The sequence below is a fragment of the Eriocheir sinensis genome, chromosome 32, assembly GCF_024679095.1.
Source record: "Eriocheir sinensis breed Jianghai 21 chromosome 32, ASM2467909v1, whole genome shotgun sequence".
NCBI classification, from domain to species: Eukaryota; Metazoa; Arthropoda; class Malacostraca; order Decapoda; family Varunidae; genus Eriocheir; species Eriocheir sinensis.
Genome location: NC_066540.1, coordinates 14,793,123 through 14,813,469, shown reverse-complemented (window position 1 = coordinate 14,813,469; position 20,347 = coordinate 14,793,123). Strand labels below are relative to the sequence as shown.

Sequence of the window (20,347 nt, the reverse complement as noted above, 5' to 3'; positions counted from 1 at the left end):
GGATGGAGGGAGAAGGAGGAGGAGGAGGAGGTGCAACTATAAGAATGGAGGGGAGAAGGGGGAAGGGAGGTAGGTGGGGAGGAGGGAAAGGAAGGTAAGGTGAAGGGGCAGACCAGGTGTTAGATTCAATTAACCTGGAGGAAACGCCGCGGAAGGACGCCCTCGCACACCTGGTCCTCGCACGTATGCCTCCACGTTACCCCTTGACGGCAGGTAAGTTGATTAGTGATTGATTGATAGTTTATTGTTGCAAGTAAACAAAGGAGAAGGGAGGAGCATGCCATCCCAACCCCCAGGCAGTACAGTGTGTTTATTCAACTAAGGATACATGAGGAAGGAGCACCAGGAATTTAAAGATGCAATGGTAGGGGACAAGTGCTATTAAGTTCCGTGTACCGGTTTGTCAGTCTCGTTTCCAAGTTTATCATTCCTCCTTTCGTTCTTTATTTGGTGCTTGTCTGAATCGTTGTTGAAATCCCATCACTCTACTCGATCCGTGATCCTTAACTTAATTCGCGTGACTGGAGTGTGTTGCCTGGGAGTGTGTAGTTCCCTAATTACATTGTGGACTTTTGTCTTTTAGCGTGTTGAAGGAAAGGCTATTCTATTCCCCTATTCAGTTTATTTTATTTTTTTGTTTAGCCTCGGTATCTCGGTTCCATTACCTGCAACTTGATTCGCGTGACTGAAGTATGTAGTTCCCTAATTAACCTTGTGAACTTTTGCCTTTTAGCGTGTTGAAGTGAAGGCTATCAGATTCCTTTATTTATTTTTAGTCTCGGCATCTCGGTTCCATTACCTGCAACTTGATTCGCGTGACTGAAGTATGTAGTTCCCTAATTAACCTTGTGGACTTTTGCCTTTTAGCGTGTTGAAGTGAAGGCTATTAGATTCCTTTATTTATTTTTAGCCTCGGTATCTCGGTTCCATTACCTGCAACTTGATTCGCGTGACTGAAGTATGTAGTTCACTAATTAACCTCGTGAACTTTTGCCTTTTAGCATGTTGAAGTGAAGGCTATCAGATTCCTTTATTTATTTTTAGCCTCGGTATCTCTGTTCCATTACCTGCAACTTGATTCGCGTGACTGAAGTATGCTGTTCTCTAATTAACCTTGTGAACTTTTGCCTTTTAGCGTGTTGAAGGAAAGGCTATTAGATTCCTTTATTTTTAGTCTCGGTATCTCGGTTCCATTACCTGCAACTTGATTCGTGTGACTGAATTGTGTAGTTCCCGAATTACCTTGTGAACTTTTGCTTTTTAGCGTGTTGAAGGGAAGGCTATTAGATTCCTTTATTTATTTTTAGTCTCGGTATATCGGTTCCATTACCTGCAACTTTATTTTCGTGCCTGAGGTGTGTTGTTTCCTAATCGTATTGTGAACTCTCATCTCCACCATTTAGGGAAAAGTTATCCAATTCCATTTTCATCCCTTTTCTGTATGCCGCCTCCCTTTCGTCACTGCCTTCGTCCAGTTATCTTGAACCCGATTCTTGTGACTGAAGTGTAGTTTCATAATTTTTAATCTAAACTTTTTATAAACCTAACTATTACTTTTATTAATCCTTATCAAGCATTGTCACTTTCATAACCACTGTCTTTGTTTCTTTGTCTACGACCAGATGACTGCTGTGTAGTTTCCTTGTCTTGTAAACTCCAAACTTTTGTCTTTCTCGTTCCCTTTTACATACAGATACTCTTTCATCTTAATTATTACTCTCTACGTTGCCAGCTTCCTTCTATTCTCTTGGATCACTGCGTAACTAGATTTGTTTCTGCACCACTGGACAGCAGAATAATGTATAGCTCTTTAAAAGAAGCTTCATATGATCAAGTTTTGAGATACTGATTTGAAAGTCCTATACAGAGTTTAAAGTCCTAGTATACATGGCGTTAATCTGATGGCTCATAATTGCTTTTACCTTTCTAGTGTTCCAGTCGAGGTCTGTGCTCCCGCTGCCCAGCCCGCTGCGCAGTCAATCCCTCGGAAGACCCAGTACCTGTTTACTTGTTACCTGCCTAGCTGGTCTCAGTTTAGTAAAGTTACCGCACATCACGTTACCCCAGAGAGCCTGCCACTCCCTCGCTCCCCTTCAAGATAACATGGAACTCCTTACCCGCCTAGCTAGTCTTTCAGGTAGTTAGCCAATCCCCGCCCCTCCCTCCCTCACTCCGCTCAGTCTTTCAGTAGTTCAAGCCCCCTGCCCCTCCCTCCTCACTCCGCTCAAAGATATTCAGTAGTTGGCCAATCCCCTCCCTCCTCCTCTCCCCTCGAAGATAACATGGTCTCCTTACCCGCCTAGCTAGTCTTTCAGTAGGTGGCCAAGCCTCGCCCCTCCCTCCCTCTCCTCCAAGATAACACGGACTCCTTGCCCGCCTAGCTAGTCTTTCAGTATAGTTACTGCGCATTACGTTGGACGAGAAGCCCCACCCCATCCATCACCTCAATCTAGGGTAACGTGGGACTCTCAAAGCGCCATTTCTACCAACCAATCAGCCCTGGTGGTATAGGAAGAGGGGGGCGGGGATGCTGGATCAGTTTAAGACCGGTACTCAAATTAACGGTACCAGCCCAACCCTACTACCCATAAGAGTGCCACAAGTTTGCAATGGTTGCTTCGCGTTCGGAGACCATTCCATTGATTCGGTCCATTCTAGCATGTCCAAACTTGTGTGTTCCATATCTTTATAGAAGGTTCTCACATACCAAGCGCGTATAATTATTGAAGGTTCAGACACATGGCAAGCGCGTTGTAGTTCATATTTACCAATGTTTTTTTTTTAACATTCTTATTCTCGATAGGGCATCGTGATTGTAATTTGTCCATCCTTGAACATTCCCAGTAAGTTGCGTTCATACTGACATTAGTCCATATCGCATTTGTGTCAATTCCTGGAGGGGACAAACTGTGATAACCAGGATGTCACACTGGTAGCGGTGTCTCGGTGATGGGTTCTCTCCCACCACAGGCTCAAAGGGCCAACGAGACAGTTGAGCGAGTAATCTCAACTGTACCGAACAAGCTTCACCCTTGACCACCAACATATTCATCATGCCTTCAATTAGGCAGCAGCATCACCTTTTGTTTCTGTCTTGTATTTGTCTACCTTGCCTTTAACCGGGTATGGCCCATTCAGAGTGCAAACCTGTGAGTATTCGGATTTCACAACCATGCAAGCCATTATGGTATATTTTAACACTTCTCATTCTATTCCAGTTCGTCCCGGCACTCTCGTCCTGCCAGGTGACTGACTCCCGCCTCCAGTATCACCAGCACTTGTTTACAGACACTCCCCCGTTAGACTCAGGGATTGATAAAGTCGTTGGTTCTTGAGCAGCTCTTGTCTAAGTGAAAACACTCCGCCACTCAGTTGATTTGAAAGTTTTTTTTTTTGTAATTGTCTTTCCGTGGAGTGTCTCCTTGATCTACGGACGGTCAGCGAGGTACCAAAAGGAGCGCCGGCGCCACCCCCCATCTCAATTGGCGGTTTTGTGGCTGGATTATTTTTCAGCAAAACCGCTGGATTATTTTTCAGCAGTGTACTGAAAGCGTAGAATATAGATTTAAATGGTGAGGTATTGGCGAGGAGAAAGACTTCAGGCTAGACAGAAGAATATTAGAGAATAAAGAAATTTGGTTTCTTTTATTGTTTCATTGCTACTTTCATGGTAAATATTAATTGTTTCATTGCTACTTTCATGGTAAATATTAATTTGTGCTTCTGCATTGACACTCTTAGATTTTAAGGATACACTAATCTCGGTCTAACATCTATATTAATATAACGTGTACCTACATTAGCCAATGCATTTCTTAGATGAGAAGAAAAGGTGGCTTCATAACTAGCCAGACTATTTCAAACCAACTTTAAGATTTTTTTCCACAACAAAGACAGCTCAGGGGCACAAAAAAATTAAAAAAATAAAGCCCGCCACTCTCAAAAGAGGTGGCCGAAAGAAAGGTCGATTTTGGGAGGAGAGGTGTCCAGATACCCTCCTTTTGAAAGAGTTAAAGTCGTAGGCAGGAAGAAATACAGATGAAGGAAGATTCCAGAGTTTACCAGCGTTAGGGATGAAAGTGAAGATGCTGGTTAACTCTTGCATAAGGGGTTTGGACAGTATAGGGATGAGCATGAGTACAAAGTCGTGCGCAGCGGGGCCGCGGGAGGTGGGGGAGGCATGGTTAGCAAGTTCAGAAGAGCAGTCAGCGTGGAAATATCGATAGAAGATAGAGAGGCAACATCGCGGCGGAATTTAAGAGGTAGAAGACTATCAGTAGGAAGAGGAGAGCTGATGAGACGAAGAGCCTTAGACTCCACTCTGTCCAGAAGGGCTGTGTGAGTGGAGCCTCCCCAACCGTGAGATGCATACTCCATACGAGGGCGGACAAGGCCCCTGTATATGGACAGCAACTGTGCAGGGGAGAAGAACTGGCGGAGACGGTACAGAACGCCCAGCCTCGAGGAAGCTGATTTAGTAAGAGATTATCTGAAGTTTCCAGTTGAGATTTTGAGGCATACTCCATACGAGGGCGGACAAGGCCCCTGTATATGGACAGCAACTGTGCAGGGGAGAAGAACGGGCGGAGACGGTACAGAACGCCCAGCCTCGAGGAAGCTGATTTAGTAAGAGATGAGATATGAAGTTTCCAGTTGAGATTTTGAGTTTAGGATAGACCGAGGATGTTTAGTGTTGAGGAAGGTGATAGCTGGGTGTTGTCAAAGAATAAGGGATAGTTGTTTGGAAGATTGTGTCGAGTGGATAGGTGGAGAAACTGTGTTTTTGAGGCGTTGAAGGACACCAGGTTCCTTCTGCCCCAATAAGAAATGATAGCAAGGTCTGAGGTTAAGCGTTCTGCAGCCTCCAGTCTGGATGACTTATTTGTAGGGCATACATGTGTTCCTCTTAATCTAGATTAATTTCGTCTAAAAGACTTAATTAATGCACTACCATTTAATACTTTTGTTCATAAGTATCTCCCAGGGATTGACTGGCTGTCTAAATATTTAAGAGATACAGTCCCATATGCTCAGGTGTTGACTGCCAAATCAGGTATCTAGGTCCAGCACGGAGTGTCATAATATATATAGACACAAACACGCATTATATCAAATATTTGATATGTAATGCACAAAACATCACGCTGGATGTTACGAGAGAGAGACGTTCACCCCAACAGAAGGTAAGACAAAGGGAGACTTACCTTGCACACATCTTCTAAACAGACTCCTTCTTTAAAGATAACAGGAAGGGAACAGACACACCCACCAAAGAAGCAGCAACAATTACACCACAAAAAGCTCTTCTCCGCCCACTTGAGAACTGACCACGCCTTTCCTTATTTCATGAGAGGGATGGGGGGTTGTAAAGGTAAGGTAGATTCTCTGTGATGGCAAGGTGGGTGGAACAGCATATGATGGTGAAACGAGGGTGAAATTAGTAAAAAAGGAAAGGTAAGTGGAAAAGGTGTAGCTAAGAGACAAATGGAGGGAAAAGGAAGAGAAAGATTTGTAATGGTACGGAAAGAGGAGGATTGGCTGAGGAAGGGTGGCGAAGCCTTGCAAGAAACGGCTTTGGAGAAATTTTTTTATAGGTTATCATTTTAATTCTGCTGGTGCTGTATGCTGCTTCTAGTGAGTGTTGAGAGGGAACACCATCAATTTCTAAAGGTCAAAGAGGGGGTCACTTGGGTTCTAATGAGTGTTTCTTCAGGTTCACGGTACAGAAGAAGGGTCAAACTACCAATAGGGTCATAAAACTACTACTGGATATGCCCACAACTCCTACGAAAGTCTTGTCAAATATGGGGGCGTCTTTCCAGGGCATGTTGGGGCCGAGTGAGTTTGAAAATTGGCTTGTTAAGTGTAAAAGAAGCTGCTGATATCAAAGGGTCAAATATGGGGGCGTCTTTCCAGGGCATGTTGGGGCGGAGTGAGTTTGAAAATTGGCGTGTTAAGTGTAAAAGAAGCTGCTGAAAATTGGCGTGTTAAGTGTAAAAGAAGCTGCTGATATCAAAGGGTCAAATATGGGGGCGTCTTTCCAGGGCATGTTGGGGGCCGAGTAGTTTGAAAATTGGCGTGTTAAGTGTAAAAGAAGCTGCTGAAAATTGGCGTGTTAAGTGTAAAAGAAGCTGCTGATATCAAAGGGTCAAATATGGGGGCGTCTTTCCAGGGCATATTGGGGCTGAGTAGTTTGAAAATTGGCGTGTTAAGTGTAAAAGAAGCTGCTGATACAAGGGGTCGCATGGGTTTCGAGATTTCTGAGAAGGGTCACGAGTGCGAATACATTGGGAACCACTGGTCTGTTGGGTGGTATGACGCCCATGATGGTAAAAAGGAAACTGTATGAATGACTGCAGTGATAGTCAATGGATAGAGGAAAACATTTATCCCCTCCAGAGCAAGAAGATCGCCAGTAGAATGCCCCTTGCGGAACCCATACTGGTGATCAGATAGAAGGTCGAAAGTGGAAAGGTGCTTTTGAATCTTCCGGTTAAGGATTGATTCAAAAGCTTTAGATAGGCAGGAAAGTAAAGCTATAGGGCGGTAGTTTGAGGGGTTGGAGTGGTCACCCTTCTTAGGCACAGGCTGTACAAAGGCATACTTCCAGCTAGCGGTCACCCTACTTAGGCACAGGCTGTACAAAGGCATACTTCCAGCTAGCGGTCACCCTACTTAGGCACAGGCTGTACAAAGGCATACTTCCAGCAGGGAGGAAAGGTATATGTTGACAGGCAGAGACGAAAGAGTTTGACCAAGCACGGTGTCAGCACGGAGGCACAGTTAATAATGACAATAGGAGCCACTCCATCAGGTCCATAAGCCTTCTGAGAGTCGAGGCCAGAGAGGGCATAGAAAACATCTTTTTTAAGAATCTTAATAACAGGCATAAAGGAGGCAGAGGGGGGATGAGTAGGAGGAATATGCCCAGAATTGTCCAGAGTGGAGTTTTAACAAAGTTTGAGGGAAGAGTTCAGCCTTAGAGACGGTGGTGCTGCCATCAGGGGAGGGAGGAGGGAAAGATGAAGAAGTGAGCTTAGCATTAATTAGACCACATCTTGATTCCGTGATTCAATTCTGGTCACCCTACTATAGAATGGATATCAAAATGTTAGAATCTGTACAGAGAAAGATGACAAATATGATTCAAGGGGTGAGAAATTTGCCTTATGAGGATAGACTGAAGCATTTAAATCAACACTCTCTAGAAAGGCAAAGGTTGCAACTTGCAAGGTGACCTGATCGAAGTCTATAAATGGATGAAGGGTTTTAATAAAGGGGATGTCAATAGGGTTTTGGTTGTAAAAGAGCCAGGTAAGACACGTAGCAACGGTTTAAGTTAGACAAATTCAGATTCAACAAAGACATAGGCAAGAATTTGTTCACCAATAGAGTGATGAATGAATGGAACAGGCTTGGCAGTCATGTTGTGTGTACCAATACTATAGGCACATTCAAGAAGAGGTTGGATAAATCTACAACACCACGCCACAGTCCACCACAGTCACCTCCGTTATGTCGCTGTGTTGAGCTGCCTCAGCCACCACGTGCAGTCCCTCCACCACTTTGCCGTAGACAAGAGGCCATGCAACACAACCCACCCAGTCCCTGGTGAGGATGCCAAAATGACCAAACTCCAACTGGTCATCCCGTCCCCAAGCATCTGGGTCCATAAACACATCCCCCGCACAGCATGACCTCTGGTACTCACTCACACCAAGTTCAGGCACCAGAACAGATGGCCCATCACCATCATTACTCTCGTAGTCCCCACCCCACACACACCCTCTCATCTTCCCATCGGTCCACACCTCGAACAACCTGGTGTCGCGGTAGGAGGGGCCACACTGCCCCGTGCACAGCAGCATGAACTGCCGGCCCCGCGGGGTGTTGGGACTCAGATGGATGTGGACCCGGCGCGGTGCACAGCCTGGCCAGGACAGGTCCAGGAACACCATGCAGGGGGGGGAGGGTGGCACGATCTCGCTGACCTGTACACACACAACAAAAGAGCTCAGACACACACACACACACACTGTAGTCAACGGACTCATATAAAAAAAAGCTAGAATTAAAAGACTACCTGGAGAAAACTAAACAAGATGTAATGTGAATCTCTGAAACAAAACTAACAAAAGGAATAGAATTGGTGGGAATAGAACACTGCAATTATAACATATATAGAAAAGACAGAATGGGGAAGAGTGGCGGAGGGGTGATGGATGATATCGGTCAAAACAGACTTAAAAGGGATAAAAGTGAGAACAGGACCAGACATTACAGAAATCTTAAATGTTCTATTACAGCTGAATTGTGGTGAAAAACAGACAGTAAAGCCTCGTTCACGCTGTGCCGACTCTGGACCACGACAACCCAGCAACTCCGGGAACACGAGGTCCTGGGTGTGATATATTGACATGGAAGGGTCGCACATAGTTTTCCGACCATATGCGACCCTTCCACATCAACATTTCACACCCAAGACCTTGTATACCTCGAGTCGCTGGGTTGTTGTGGCCCAGAGTCAGCACAGTGTGAATGGAGCTTAATGGTGACATATGTACCCCCACACGCAGCAAGCTGGACTAATGAAATTTAAAACAACCTGTTGGAAGATACAACTAAAGGATTACAGGACATAATTATAAATAGCAAGAGTGTAATTCTAACAGGAGACTAATCATCATCATCATCATCATTTCGTTCAACGTCCGTTTTCACTCTTTCTGAGCGGTTGGACGCTTTATGGCTCTCCTCCATTCTACTGTCTTCTGCCCGATGCTCATTCAATCCCATCAATGCCAAGTCTTCATGTATACAACTTCTCCACGTTTTCCTAGGTCTACCACATAAACAGGGAAACTATAAACAAGCTAGAAATGATAACACAAAGATGAGGAGAGAAGAACATTCAGGGGGTTCTTGGGTTACAGTCCTCGACCTGCGACATTTCAAGGTTATGAAGCAACTCCCATAGATTATTAAAAAAATCCTTTTGACTTATGACATTTGTGTCGTAATTACGAACTTCACGCATGAAATATTTCGCGATCACGGCGTAAGAATATCTTGTCACGTGGCGCCTGGCCGAGGAAAAAGGCAAACTCATTTCCTGCTGTGTGTCCTTTTGCTTTGTTGTGCTTTCGCTCTCTTTGGTTTGGGTCCTTTTTTCAGTGACTTTTGGCCTTCATTATGTCTCCAAACATAAGGCAGACTCTTCTCATGGCAATGCTTCAAAGAAAAGGAAAGTCACCACAATGGAAGTGAAATTAGAAATTGTGAAATGATTGGAAAAGGGAGAAACGGCAATGATCATTGGTCGTGTGCTGAACTTTTTTTGCTAGTTTTTAATTCTATTATTTTATGTTTATAACCAAGAATTGTGTTTCTCATAGAAATATTTACTGTCTAATTATGACTCTACTATTGCGTTAACACAGGTGAGTAATTTAGGCACTTACGGCACTTTGATTTGAGGGTTGGGGCTGACGGTTCCTTCTAATAAAGAGTGTGTTTCGACTTATACAAAATCGGGTTACGCCAGCGACATAGGAACAGAACTCCATCGTAAGTCGAGGACCCCCTGTAAATGTGATGTCCAGGCCATCCCACTTTCCGAATCATCCCCACCCTCCCCTGTACACTTTATCAACAGATAATACTTGTTATATGTACTGATATGTTCAGAAAAAATGTAAATACAATGTATTTTATTGTTTTTCAGTGAATTCTGTCTTCTTTAGCATTGTAGTATATCAGTTACCTGCCTACTGATAGGAATGCACAGAGTGTGACAATTTGGAAGAGGGAAACTGATCGCCAATTTCTTTTCTGAGATGGAACAGACTGTAGTGCCTGCGGCAGTGAACTCCACGGCTGCCTCCCCCCCATGCCTCCTGGAAGGGCAAAGTCCCCAACTCACCTGCAGGGTTGTCACCCCTGGCAGTGACCAGTGGTTGGTGGCAGTGCCCCACTGGGAACACTGCAGCTGCCCCGCCCTCCCCCAGGGAGGGCCAAGCCCCCAGCTCACCTGCAGGGTTGCGGCACCCAGTGGCAGGGTATGTTCCTTCAGGGCGTGGAGGTACAGTCGCTCGTCTTCGGCGTCAAGGCTTATTCTTGCATGTCGGCGCTGACCTTCCACCTGGTGCACAGCAAACACCCGGCCAGCCTGCAGCAGGCTCCTGGTAGGCTGTGTCAAGCTGCGGAGGTCCTCAGCCTGCAAAAGTCTCCAGTGGAGGGAAGGGAATGGCAGGAGGGCCACGTCAGGCTGCTGCCTTGGCCGGCAGAAAATAGGAGTGTGTAAAGAAGGCTGCTGACTCCTTGAAGGACCTTTGCTTATAAAGCTTATCACAAACCTCACTGGGAGGCAATAAAAGAAACAGAAATAATGCTGTGACAGTTGAAGCAACTACTGGTGCTGGGTTCAGGTAAGGTGAACACAGCAATTAAACAGTGACAAGTTAAGGTAACTCTACAGTGCTGTGTTCTGGTAAGGTAAGCACTGCAGCACCATGTGACAGGGACTTGCTGCAACAAGAGTGACACTTGCAGGTTTACTTACCTTCAAGCTCGGTTCCGAGATGGGCTGCAGTCTGCCCACGATGGTGGAATCTTGGTCTGGCTGGGGCCGGAGCTCTTCCATAGTAACGGTAGGAGGAGTTTCCAAAGCCACCTGGACAGCCTGGGCAGCCTCCAGGGCTCCACTAGGTGCCTCTCTCGCCTGAAACAACAACACTGTGTTAGGGAAGAAGTTCACAACCTCGCCCCAGTTGCCCTTGAAGGGGAAGACTGAAACACTGCCCCTCTGTGTGTTGCCCGCTGTTGTTAAGGGCATAGCTGTAGTGTTAGTTCTTTTTGGTAGACAGTTTATATGTCTGTCTAGGGTAACACGTGTATTGTTTGTTAATGGTATTGAGGCTCACAATGTTACCTCGCGCTCTGGGCTTGAGTCACAGTTACTTGCACCTCAGAATTTATTGATGTTAGTGAAGTAACAAAAGGCCTTACCATAAGTTGTGAATTGGAAGTGATGTAGATATGGCCGAGCGGATTGCCTTCACATCTGTCTTTTCTCTCTTTCTCTCTGGTTATAAAAACGTGAGTTGAGTTTTAAGCATATTATACAGTCTTACAAGTATTTACAATGAGTGTGAGGAGTCGCCTTTAAAACCCGACCCCCTGTGAGGCACACGTCTTGGTGTTCGCCTCACCCGTCTTGATCTGCCACCCAGCTTAATAGTTAACGAGGCTTGCCCCCGTCCCCTCCCCACGATAAAACGTATACAAAAATGCATTATAATAATTCTTTCACGTGCTAGATTACTACGAATATTGGTTTGGAGTGGTGCTCCCTAAGATTAACCACATTCTTACTTTACATATGTGTTCACTTCCTTATATATTTTAAAAATGTACTACAATATTACAACAACAAGACTTATGATGTAGAAAAATAATAAAGAAATATATATGATGCATGAACTTTATACCCGTTACCCCTCTGAATGTCGCTGTCTCTGCCATGTTTGTTTAGATCTCAAAGCAGTACCCTTGATTCTATATGAGGACCAATTCTGGGCCCGTATCCTCACGAGCTATTAACTTTTACCCTTAAAGTTACTATCAAAGTTAATAGTTTCAATTTTCAATGGAATGGCTCCTGGAATTCACTTCCCTCTGCAGTTGCTGAGCTGAGAGCACAAAGAGGAGACCAAGGAAAAAATAAAGGAGGCCATCTTAGACTGCAATGAGTTCTTACACGCCATGGGGGGTGTTGAGGATAAGATTGAGCTGTTTTTTTGCAAGTTTGCACTGGCGGCACGATGCACTACATTTTGAGGTGTGACCCAACTGTAAGAGAGCTGATTCACAAGGATCACAACAAGCTAAAATTAGAATGGGGAATATACACAGTGAGATACAGATACCATGCAATTATATGCTATCACTGCCAGATTGTAGATTATGTTATGTTGTTTGATGAGTTTGGAAAGGCCGGCGCATTGGTTGGTGAGACCTTTCGGTTCTTTGCCTGACGGTTCACCCAAGCATGGCTCATAGGGAAAGGTCACCCAGGTAAGAAATCCAGGTGTAACAGCCCCGGGTTCGACTCCTGGCCATCACCTGTTGAAAAATAAATGGAAAAGAAGTATCCTATGCAGTACCCGTGCTATTTTTTCGGTATATTAGAAGCAGTTGTTAGCTAGATTAACCAAATAAAAAAAAGGGGGGGAAGAGGAAGAATAGTAACGCTATTATTACCCAACCTCACAGACCGGAACGTTACACAGGTGAGAAGTATCCTTTGCAGTACCCGTGCTATTTTTTCGGTATATTAGAAGCAGTTGTTAGCTAGATTAACCAAATAAAAAAAAAGGAGAGGAAGAGGAAGAATAGTGACGCCATTATTCCCCAACCTCACAGACCGGTACGTTACACAGGTACGGTAAGATCCACAACCCTCCTGCCCCTGACTTACCGCCATCCTCAGCTGGTTCACCTTAATTGTGACCTTCTCATCTTCTTCTTGGGTGTTTTAGGGGCTGGTTAGGCGGTGGGCTCACTGCCTCTGGAGCGCCGTCAGTGGGAAATGTTAGCGGATGTTGTTATCTGTCAGCCTGTCACCACCACCTTTGAAAGTAATCTTGATCTTGATGTCACAGGCGACTTTGAATTTTTCCCAGGCTCAAGTAATATAAACACATCAGGGAGTGCCGTTACAAAGGCGAAACTCCCGACCAACTACTACTACTACTACTACTACTACTACTACTACTACTACTACTACTGTGAGAAGCAAAAACAGAAAACATAGGTGCCGTGCAGGAAACGTCACAACGTCGTCAAGTCCACGCTTGCCAACAATTTTAATTTTAAACCACACCGCTCTCCCTCTTTGATAACGAAGGACTGACTTTTCCCTAAATGCGACAAACACAACTATTATATACTACTACTATATATTACCATGCACAAACTAGAGCGGAATTGATACTCCATGATAACCCGGCCATGTCAGGTGGAGAGAGAGAGAGAGAGAGAGAGAGAGAGAGAGAGTGTTCAAGTCGTAGGCAGGCGGAAATACATGAGGAAGGAAGGAAGGCTGTTCGAGAGTTTACCGGCGAAAGGGATGAAAGAATGAAGTCGCTGGCTAACTCTTGCATAAGGATTTTGGATGGCAGGGTTAGCGAAAGTCTTGTTCGGTGTGTGTGTGTGTGTGTGTGTTTATACTATAATAACCTTCATAATTCATGTTAATAGAGAGAGAGTCAGGAATAGGGTGGGATTGCAAAAAGCTTCCCAAAACTAAGTAAATATACAAAATTGTGTTCTACCTAATAAGATCCATCAGCTCATAACATCGTACACACACCGCAAGAATGTTGTACGCTCGTAACAATTATATAATACCAATGTGTGGAAATCGGTCACATCCTAAAACTGTGCTGATAAGGGATAACTAACATTCTTTTATTTTTCATTCATGCTACGGCTGTTTCGTCATTGTTCTTTGGAGCAAGTAGGGCGTCGTCTGCTCCATGTGTGTGTGTGTGTGTGTGTGTGTGTCGCCGACCAATACAACCTTCCAGCACCCCACACCGCCCATGCTCATGATATATTATTTTTTGGTGGTCATTTTCAAAGTTAGGTTCGTGGCTAGAAGCGTCTCGGTCAGGCTAGCGTCGTTGTGCTGGGTGTGTGACAACAAAGAGGTCAGCAGGAGGGAGGGTGTCGTCTGCTAGCCAGTGACGTCATGCGATAATAAAGGCTTGTTACACTACACACTATTAGAAACCGTGGAAAGTTTTGACGCGTTGAAGAATAGAAACAGAAACAATACCATCTGAAAACTGTAAAAATCAATAAATGTATCAAGAATAGTGTCAGCTTCTGCTTTACCATGAGTGAAATAGCAGTTATTGACATTTAGATAACAAACCAGGAGATAATGGGTGTTTGCTCAACCCTTCAATAAAAATTCAGTGATGGATCGTTGCTTTAAAATGCTTCAAATGGACAAAACAAGCTCCTTAACTTCATAATAACAAAACAATGGAAGTGTCAGAAACCTGCTATAAACATAAGTAGCCGTGACCGAACGTCTTTCAACGACAGATAAATAAACAGAACTGACCAAAAAGTACACAAAAGCAAAACCAACTATTACAAACAAACCTTACAACTTAAAACAGAGCATTAACACTAAATACCAGCGAAAAATAATCCAGATAACACAAGTTTCTGGAAGTTTTAGGAAGTGGAAGTCAAGACCAGAATGACCCGAACACTCTGAGCATCAACCCGAGACCAAGACCAGGACTGAGAGCATCGATATCCGGAGTCTTAACAAATGGTTAGTTTATTTTCCCCTTTCCTTGCCTCTCCACGGGTATGGCGGGGCGGGGGGCGGCAGGAGGATAGTTAAGTACCCGGTGGTCATGCTGGGGAGGGCGGGGGGACGCCAGGGGTTGGGTAATGCTGGGAAATGCTGAGTAAGATGAGCGTGTTGGTTGGGGATAAGCGGGTGATGTTGTGGCATGAGACTTTCGTTTTTTGTTTTCTTGTTTTCATGACTTGTTGTTTATTTATTTGTGGTGTCTCTCGTTTCTCCCTCTCGTGTTTGTCCTGCTCTCTCTCTCTCTCTCTCTCTCTCTCTCTCTCTCTCTCTCTCTCTCCTAATGATGCAAAAACAATTAGGTCACTTCTAGTTCTCCAGACTGAAATTGAGAGAACTCGTAACATGACCGATCATGGCTATTAATTAGTGCTTGTACTCAAAGATAAATTGTGTGTGATGAATGTTCAGTGTGGAAACTGGTCGTTCCCCTACTTTTGCATACCTACAACAGTGCAGTACATTAATGGATCATTGTGAAGATTGAGAGGTTAATCATTTGGATACTTTGTACCTGTTACCATCTATTGTACCAGTTAATTACTACCACTGCCACTATCAGTCAGAAAAGTTTTTATTGTATTTTTACCATTATGTTGCCTGTTAATGACTCCTACTAATTAAACTGGTCCAATTCAGAAATGTAACAAAACCAGAAACTGTAACAAATGGACAGTTGTGGGTTCACTTTGAAACTGTAAATTTTAATGCGGTACGAAATGACCAGCACAACGATACAAAATGACCAGCACAATGGTACGAAATGACCAGGGAATGGTATGAAACGACCAGGAAGCGGTACGAAACAGTAGGATACGAAACGACCAGAGGTACGAAACGACTAGTAATCTTCAGTGTGGTGAAAATGATCGTTGGAAGTTCAATTGTGGTACTATAACGAAAGTATCGGACAAGAAAACTGAACCAATGGATATTTGTGATTTATTCATGAAACTAATTAAGACACTCACTCACTACTATGTTTGAGAATAAGTGCATCGAAGACTATTATTGAGGCTAACGTTGTAATTGTTGACGGCCCTTGAGGGTGCTGCATCAGCGGCGGAGCAGGGCCTGAAGCTTCATCAACGTAATTTAACAATGGAAAAGTTTGAAATTACATCCCTCAACTGTCAATCAAACAGTCACTCATTACGCTTCTGTAAGTGTCAATTCTTCCTTGGTATCTGTTTCCATATTGGTGTTTTCTTCTATTTCCTATTTTCCTGTTCTCGTTTTTATGTTTTCTTCTTGTTTTTCCTCATTTTCTGTTTTCCGAGGCATGTTTTTCTTCTGTTTGTCTTCTGTAAGTGTCAATTCTTCCTTGGTTTCTGTTTCCGTATTGGTGTTTTCTTCTTTTTCCTGTTTTCCTGTTCTCGTTTTGCTGTTTTCTTCTTGTTTTTCCTCATTTTCTGTTTTCCGAGGCATGGTTTTCTTCTGTTTGTCTTCTGTAAGTGTCAATTCTTCCTTGGTTTCTGTTTTCTTATTGGTGTTTTCTTCTTTTTCCTGTTTTCCTGTTCTCGTTTTTCTGTTTTCTTCTTGTTTTTCCTCATTTTCTGTTTTCCGAGGCATGGTTTTCTTCTGTTTGTCTTCTATAAGTGTCAATTCTTCCTTGGTATCTGTTTCCATATTGGTGTTTTCTTGTTTTTCCTCATTTTCTGTTTTCTGAGGCATGGTTTTCTTCTGTTTGTCTTCTGTAAGTGTCAATTCTTCCTTGGTTTCTGTTTCCATATCGGTCTTTTTTAACCTTCCTTCTGTACGCCGTGATGCACCCACTGTCACACGATCTCCCAATGGCCACTTCCTTCCTCCTGTTTCTCCTTCTTCCCATTCCCCTTTGACTTCCCATTCTCTCGCCTTACTTATCCCGCTACCGCCAAATGCCCAGAACTGTCAACCTGTGGAGTGTGAGGCACGGTTCAGGCTGGGGAGAGATCTGACATGTCTCATTAAAGTTCCAGCCACAGGATAAACAAACCCTGATGGTGTGTCCGGGAGCCCCTCATCTCTGTTTCCCGCTATTCCCCTGAACCCACGTAGGCCTCTAGGCAGTATGGTTAGCGAAATTGACCCCTCTTTCGGCCACCTCCTTGGATTCTTTTTAGGAGCAGCGAGTAGCGGGCTTTTTTTTATTATTGTTTCCTTTTTTTTTGTGCCCTTGAGCTGTCTCCTTTGTTGTAAAAAAAAAGTCATCTCCTGACTGACACATTGCCTCCGCTTTCTTCCTGCAGGCATGGTGTGACAATGCCTAAAACTATTCCTCTCTTCGCTGTTATACATCCTGCAAGTGTATAATTATATTTCCAAATTAAAATATAGTATAGTCGTCCCTCAAATGGTACGGTTTTCAATAGTTCGGTTTCAGTTTTATGTGGATTTTCGTAGAAGATTTTTTTAGGATTTTTAAATTTCCCAAAGAGCAGGAAATTAAAAAATCCCTAAGAGATCTTCAATGACAATCCGTATAAAACCGAAACTGAGCTATTTGAGGGACGATTGTATTCCCCCTCCCTGTACGCGTGGCTATGTATATATATTACATGTATGAGACGTGAAAATTGTGTAAATCTTTGATAAATAGAGATAAACTGTGTACTGATACATGTGTCAGAAACATATATTACAACAGAATAGCCTTACACCATGTCCCCTTTCCCCCCCCTCCCCCATTCACACAAGCCTGTATTTATAAACATCTCAGCACCTCAGTTCGCCTGTTTGAAAAGCCTATCGCACAAGTTGTCGGGGATTTCATGGACTGTTTTCTGATCCTAATGATAGTTTTACCTGACTTCTGCACCTTGAGCTGGAAAACTACCCATGAAAACCTGGTTAACCCTTTCAGTATGGTGACGCCGATGTTGGTGTCACCGTCAGCGTCACCATATGGGAAGGGTTGATTCTCTTCTAAACCTCTTAAGAGAAAACGGACGAGGATTAAGAGGTTTAATTCTCTTCTATTTCCTCTTAACCCTTTCCATACTGTGACGCCGATGCCTGTGTCGCCGTATTGAAAGGGTTAATCTGTTCTGTGGTCTTGGAAAATAGCCGTGATGGGTTACCGATACGTTTAAAAATATGAACCACAGCCCTCAGCCTGCCAGCGGCCATGCGTCACTGCCCTCCCACGCCCACTTACACAGCCTTACGCATGAGGCCACGCAAAGACAGAGAGAGAGAAAGACATTGCATTTCCTCACCACAAGATGCTCTGAATATGCTAATCTTCACGTTCACAATACAAAAAAAAACATTAAAAACGCCCCACCCAGTTATTTTATTGCCATATTTTGCACACTCCGCAGATCAAACAATCCTCCCACAACCTTTGCATCCAGTACATCCTGCTTCAACCTATTATCCACAGCTATGTAATCTACCAAGCTCCTCTCATTCCCCCTTGCCCACGTATACCTGTGGATCAACTTGTGCTGGAAGAAGCTCTTTGCCAAGAACAAATCCCTCTCAGCACAGACATCCACAAGGTATTGATTGTCCGCTATCATTTATTCCATCAACACCCTGCCACCCCACCCCCTCCCAGCCTTACCTCACAATTATCCATGTCGCCTGAATTCCTATAAACCTACTAAATTTTCAGATGCTGCCCTAACTAACCCCTAAAGTCTTCTCCTCTTCATGATCTGACCTCTCTCTCTTCCTGTTTTTCACTAAGCTACACGAACACACACATACTTTCTCCTCATTCATATCCTCTAACTTCCTACAAACTCACTAAATTTTCAGATGCTGCCCTAACTAACCCCTAAAATCTTCTCTTCATGATCTTACCTCTCTCTCTCTTCCTGTTTTTCACTAAGCTACACGCACACACACATACTTTCTCCTCATTCATGTCGCCTAAATTCCTACAAACTCACTAAATTTTCAGATGCTGCCCTAACTAACCCCTAAAATCTTCTCCTCTTCATGTTCTTACTTCTCTGTCTCTTCCTGTTTTTCACTAAGCTACACGCACACACACATACTTTCTCCTCATTCATGTCGCCTAAATTCCTATAAACCTACTAAATTTTCAGATGCTGCCCTAACTAACCCCTAAAATCTTCTCTTCATGATCTTACTTCTCTGTCTCTTCCTGTTTTTTACTAAGCTACACAAACACACACATACTTTCTCCTCATTCATGTCGCCTAAATTCCTATAAACCCAATAAATTTTCAGACGCGGCCCAAACTAAGGTTCCCCAAAATCTCTTCATGTTCTTGCCTGTCTCTCTCCTGTTGTTCACTAGGTCACACACATACACGCACACACACACATACTTCACAACACCACTCTTATCCATCATTCACACTTTCTTTGATCCACTCCACCTCACAGCCGTACCTCACACATCCAACGCTCTCCCTCATGTCCCGTAACTCAAGTCCTCTTCCTACATACCCCTCAAAATTTCAGACACTGCCCTAACTAACCCCAAAATTTCTTCATCTTCGTATTCTTGCATTTCTCTCTCTTCCTGTTATTCACACACACACACACACACACACACACACACATAATTCACCATACCTATCTTGTTTCCTTCTTTGATCCACTTCACCTCACAGCCTTACCTAACACATCCAACGCTCTCCTTTCTGTCCCTTAACTCAAGTACTCCTTCCTTCAACACTAACACAATATTCCCTCTCCTTACTCCCCACTCCTTCCTTCCTTCCTTCCTTCCTCAGTTCCTTCAGCATCTCATACTAACACTAACACAACATTCCCTCTCCTTACTTCCCACTCCCTTCCTTCCTTCCTTCCTTCCTTCCTTCCCCAGTCCCTTCAGCATAACTTACTAACACTAACACAACATTCCTTCTCCTTCCTTCCTTCCTTTCTTACTTACTTCCTTCAGCATCTCTTACTAACACAATATTCCTTCTCTATACTTCCCTCTCCCTCCTTCCTTCCTTCCTTCCCCTGTCCCTTCACCATCACTCACTAACACAACCTCCTCCATACTCCCCACTCCTTCCCTCCTTCCCCAATCCCTTCCCAATCCTAACACAGCACTCCCTCTCTCCCAGTAGCTCCTAGCCCTCATCTTTAGCCTCCGACACGACTACTTCTGCATGGCCCTGTACCCTCGCCTCGTACACTACTTGAGTATATGTATTACAGAGTGCCGCAGGATGGTAAGATGACCGTTGATAGTGGTGGCGGAGGCCTTGGGGGCGGCGGCGGTGGCGGCGGCGGCGGCGGAGGTGGGCCCATAGCAGATGAGGAAGGGCCTGAGAAAGAGATATGCGCCCGCCTCATCAACTACCCCACTGCGTACAATAATTCTCAAGGTATGTGTGTGTGTGTATTGGGGGGGTGTATGTGTGTGTGTGTATTGGGTGTGTGTGTGTGTGTGTGTGGTGGGGGGGTGGGGGGGGGTCGTAAAGAGGACAGACCGAGGGAAAAAGGAAACATAAAAGCACACTGCTCCCGAAAAGATTACGTATACCGAAAACATGTCGTAGGTATGTGTGTGTGTGTGTGTGTGTGTGTGTGGCTGGACTGTTTTATTCTTTTTTATTGCTTTCTATTTTTTCCTGTCTGTCTTTTTGTTATTCTCTCTCTTTCTCTCTCTTACACAGTATTTTCTCGGACATAGCTTTGTACGTAATGATGTGTATGCAGGCTTTTTTGTAGCAGGCTTCTTTGTTTTCATTTATGTTTGCCCTGGAGCTGCTTCCTATACTGTAACAAAAAAAAAATAAAAAAAGATGTTTGCTTGGGTGCCAAAATGTTTAAGAATGTTATAGTAGCATATCAATTGTATGCCTAATTCATGGTAGTGTTATAGTTGGATATCAATGTATTATTATTATTTAATATCACCACGAATTAGGCATACAATTGTCAATGGAAAAACCCACAACAAGAATGTGGTCCTAAAAACTTCAGGATGATAATATTGGTCATCACGGCATTAGCCCGGTAGCAGCAGGGATC

General features: G+C 44.0%; 2 protein-coding genes and 1 long non-coding RNA gene across 20 annotated transcripts in view; 2 read left to right on the top strand and 1 right to left on the bottom strand.

Annotated features, from left to right (window-relative positions):
- The first annotated feature begins 5 nt into the window (after nt 1-5).
- Nucleotides 6-3,448, top strand: LOC127006227 (uncharacterized). Of its 2 annotated transcripts, none has more exons than XR_007759292.1 (3): nt 6-213; nt 1,931-2,137; nt 2,239-2,261. It is a non-coding gene; the product is annotated as an uncharacterized LOC127006227 (long non-coding RNA). The 2 variants fall into 2 exon arrangements; XR_007759293.1 differs by lacking the exon at nt 2,239-2,261 and adding an exon at nt 3,219-3,448 and having other exon boundaries at nt 7-213; nt 1,931-2,032.
- Nucleotides 3,449-7,315: 3,867 nt separating this feature from the next.
- On the bottom strand, nt 7,316-12,663 carry LOC127006226 (uncharacterized). Of its 6 annotated transcripts, none has more exons than XM_050875834.1 (5): nt 12,479-12,663; nt 12,017-12,123; nt 10,562-10,720; nt 10,031-10,216; nt 7,316-7,991 (listed from the first exon to the last, which is right to left on the bottom strand). In XM_050875834.1, the coding sequence occupies exons 2-5, from the start codon at nt 12,056-12,058 to the stop codon at nt 7,476-7,478; spliced, it is 903 nt and encodes a 300-aa protein (XP_050731791.1). In that variant the 5' UTR covers nt 12,059-12,123; nt 12,479-12,663; the 3' UTR covers nt 7,316-7,475. The 6 variants fall into 6 exon arrangements, with proteins under 6 accessions (XP_050731791.1, XP_050731792.1, XP_050731796.1 ...); XM_050875835.1 differs by having other exon boundaries at nt 11,910-12,123; nt 12,479-12,662; XM_050875839.1 differs by having other exon boundaries at nt 11,928-12,123; nt 12,479-12,662.
- Nucleotides 12,664-14,259: 1,596 nt separating this feature from the next.
- LOC127006221 (uncharacterized) overlaps nt 14,260-20,347 on the top strand; it is a 45,310-nt gene continuing 39,222 nt past the window's right edge. For 8 of the 12 annotated variants that reach the window (XR_007759285.1, XR_007759284.1, XR_007759281.1 and 5 more), the window contains exons 1-3: nt 14,306-14,353; nt 17,763-17,880; nt 19,529-19,698. Coding sequence is in view for 6 of the 12 variants with exons in the window: in XM_050875830.1 (XP_050731787.1) it covers nt 19,548-19,698 (151 nt within the window). In the remaining 6 variants the exon portion in view is untranslated. Of the gene's footprint in view, nt 14,354-17,762; nt 17,881-19,528; nt 19,699-20,347 lie in introns of all 12 variants that reach the window. The other 4 variants (XM_050875829.1, XM_050875832.1, XM_050875833.1 and 1 more) reach the window with 3 other exon arrangements.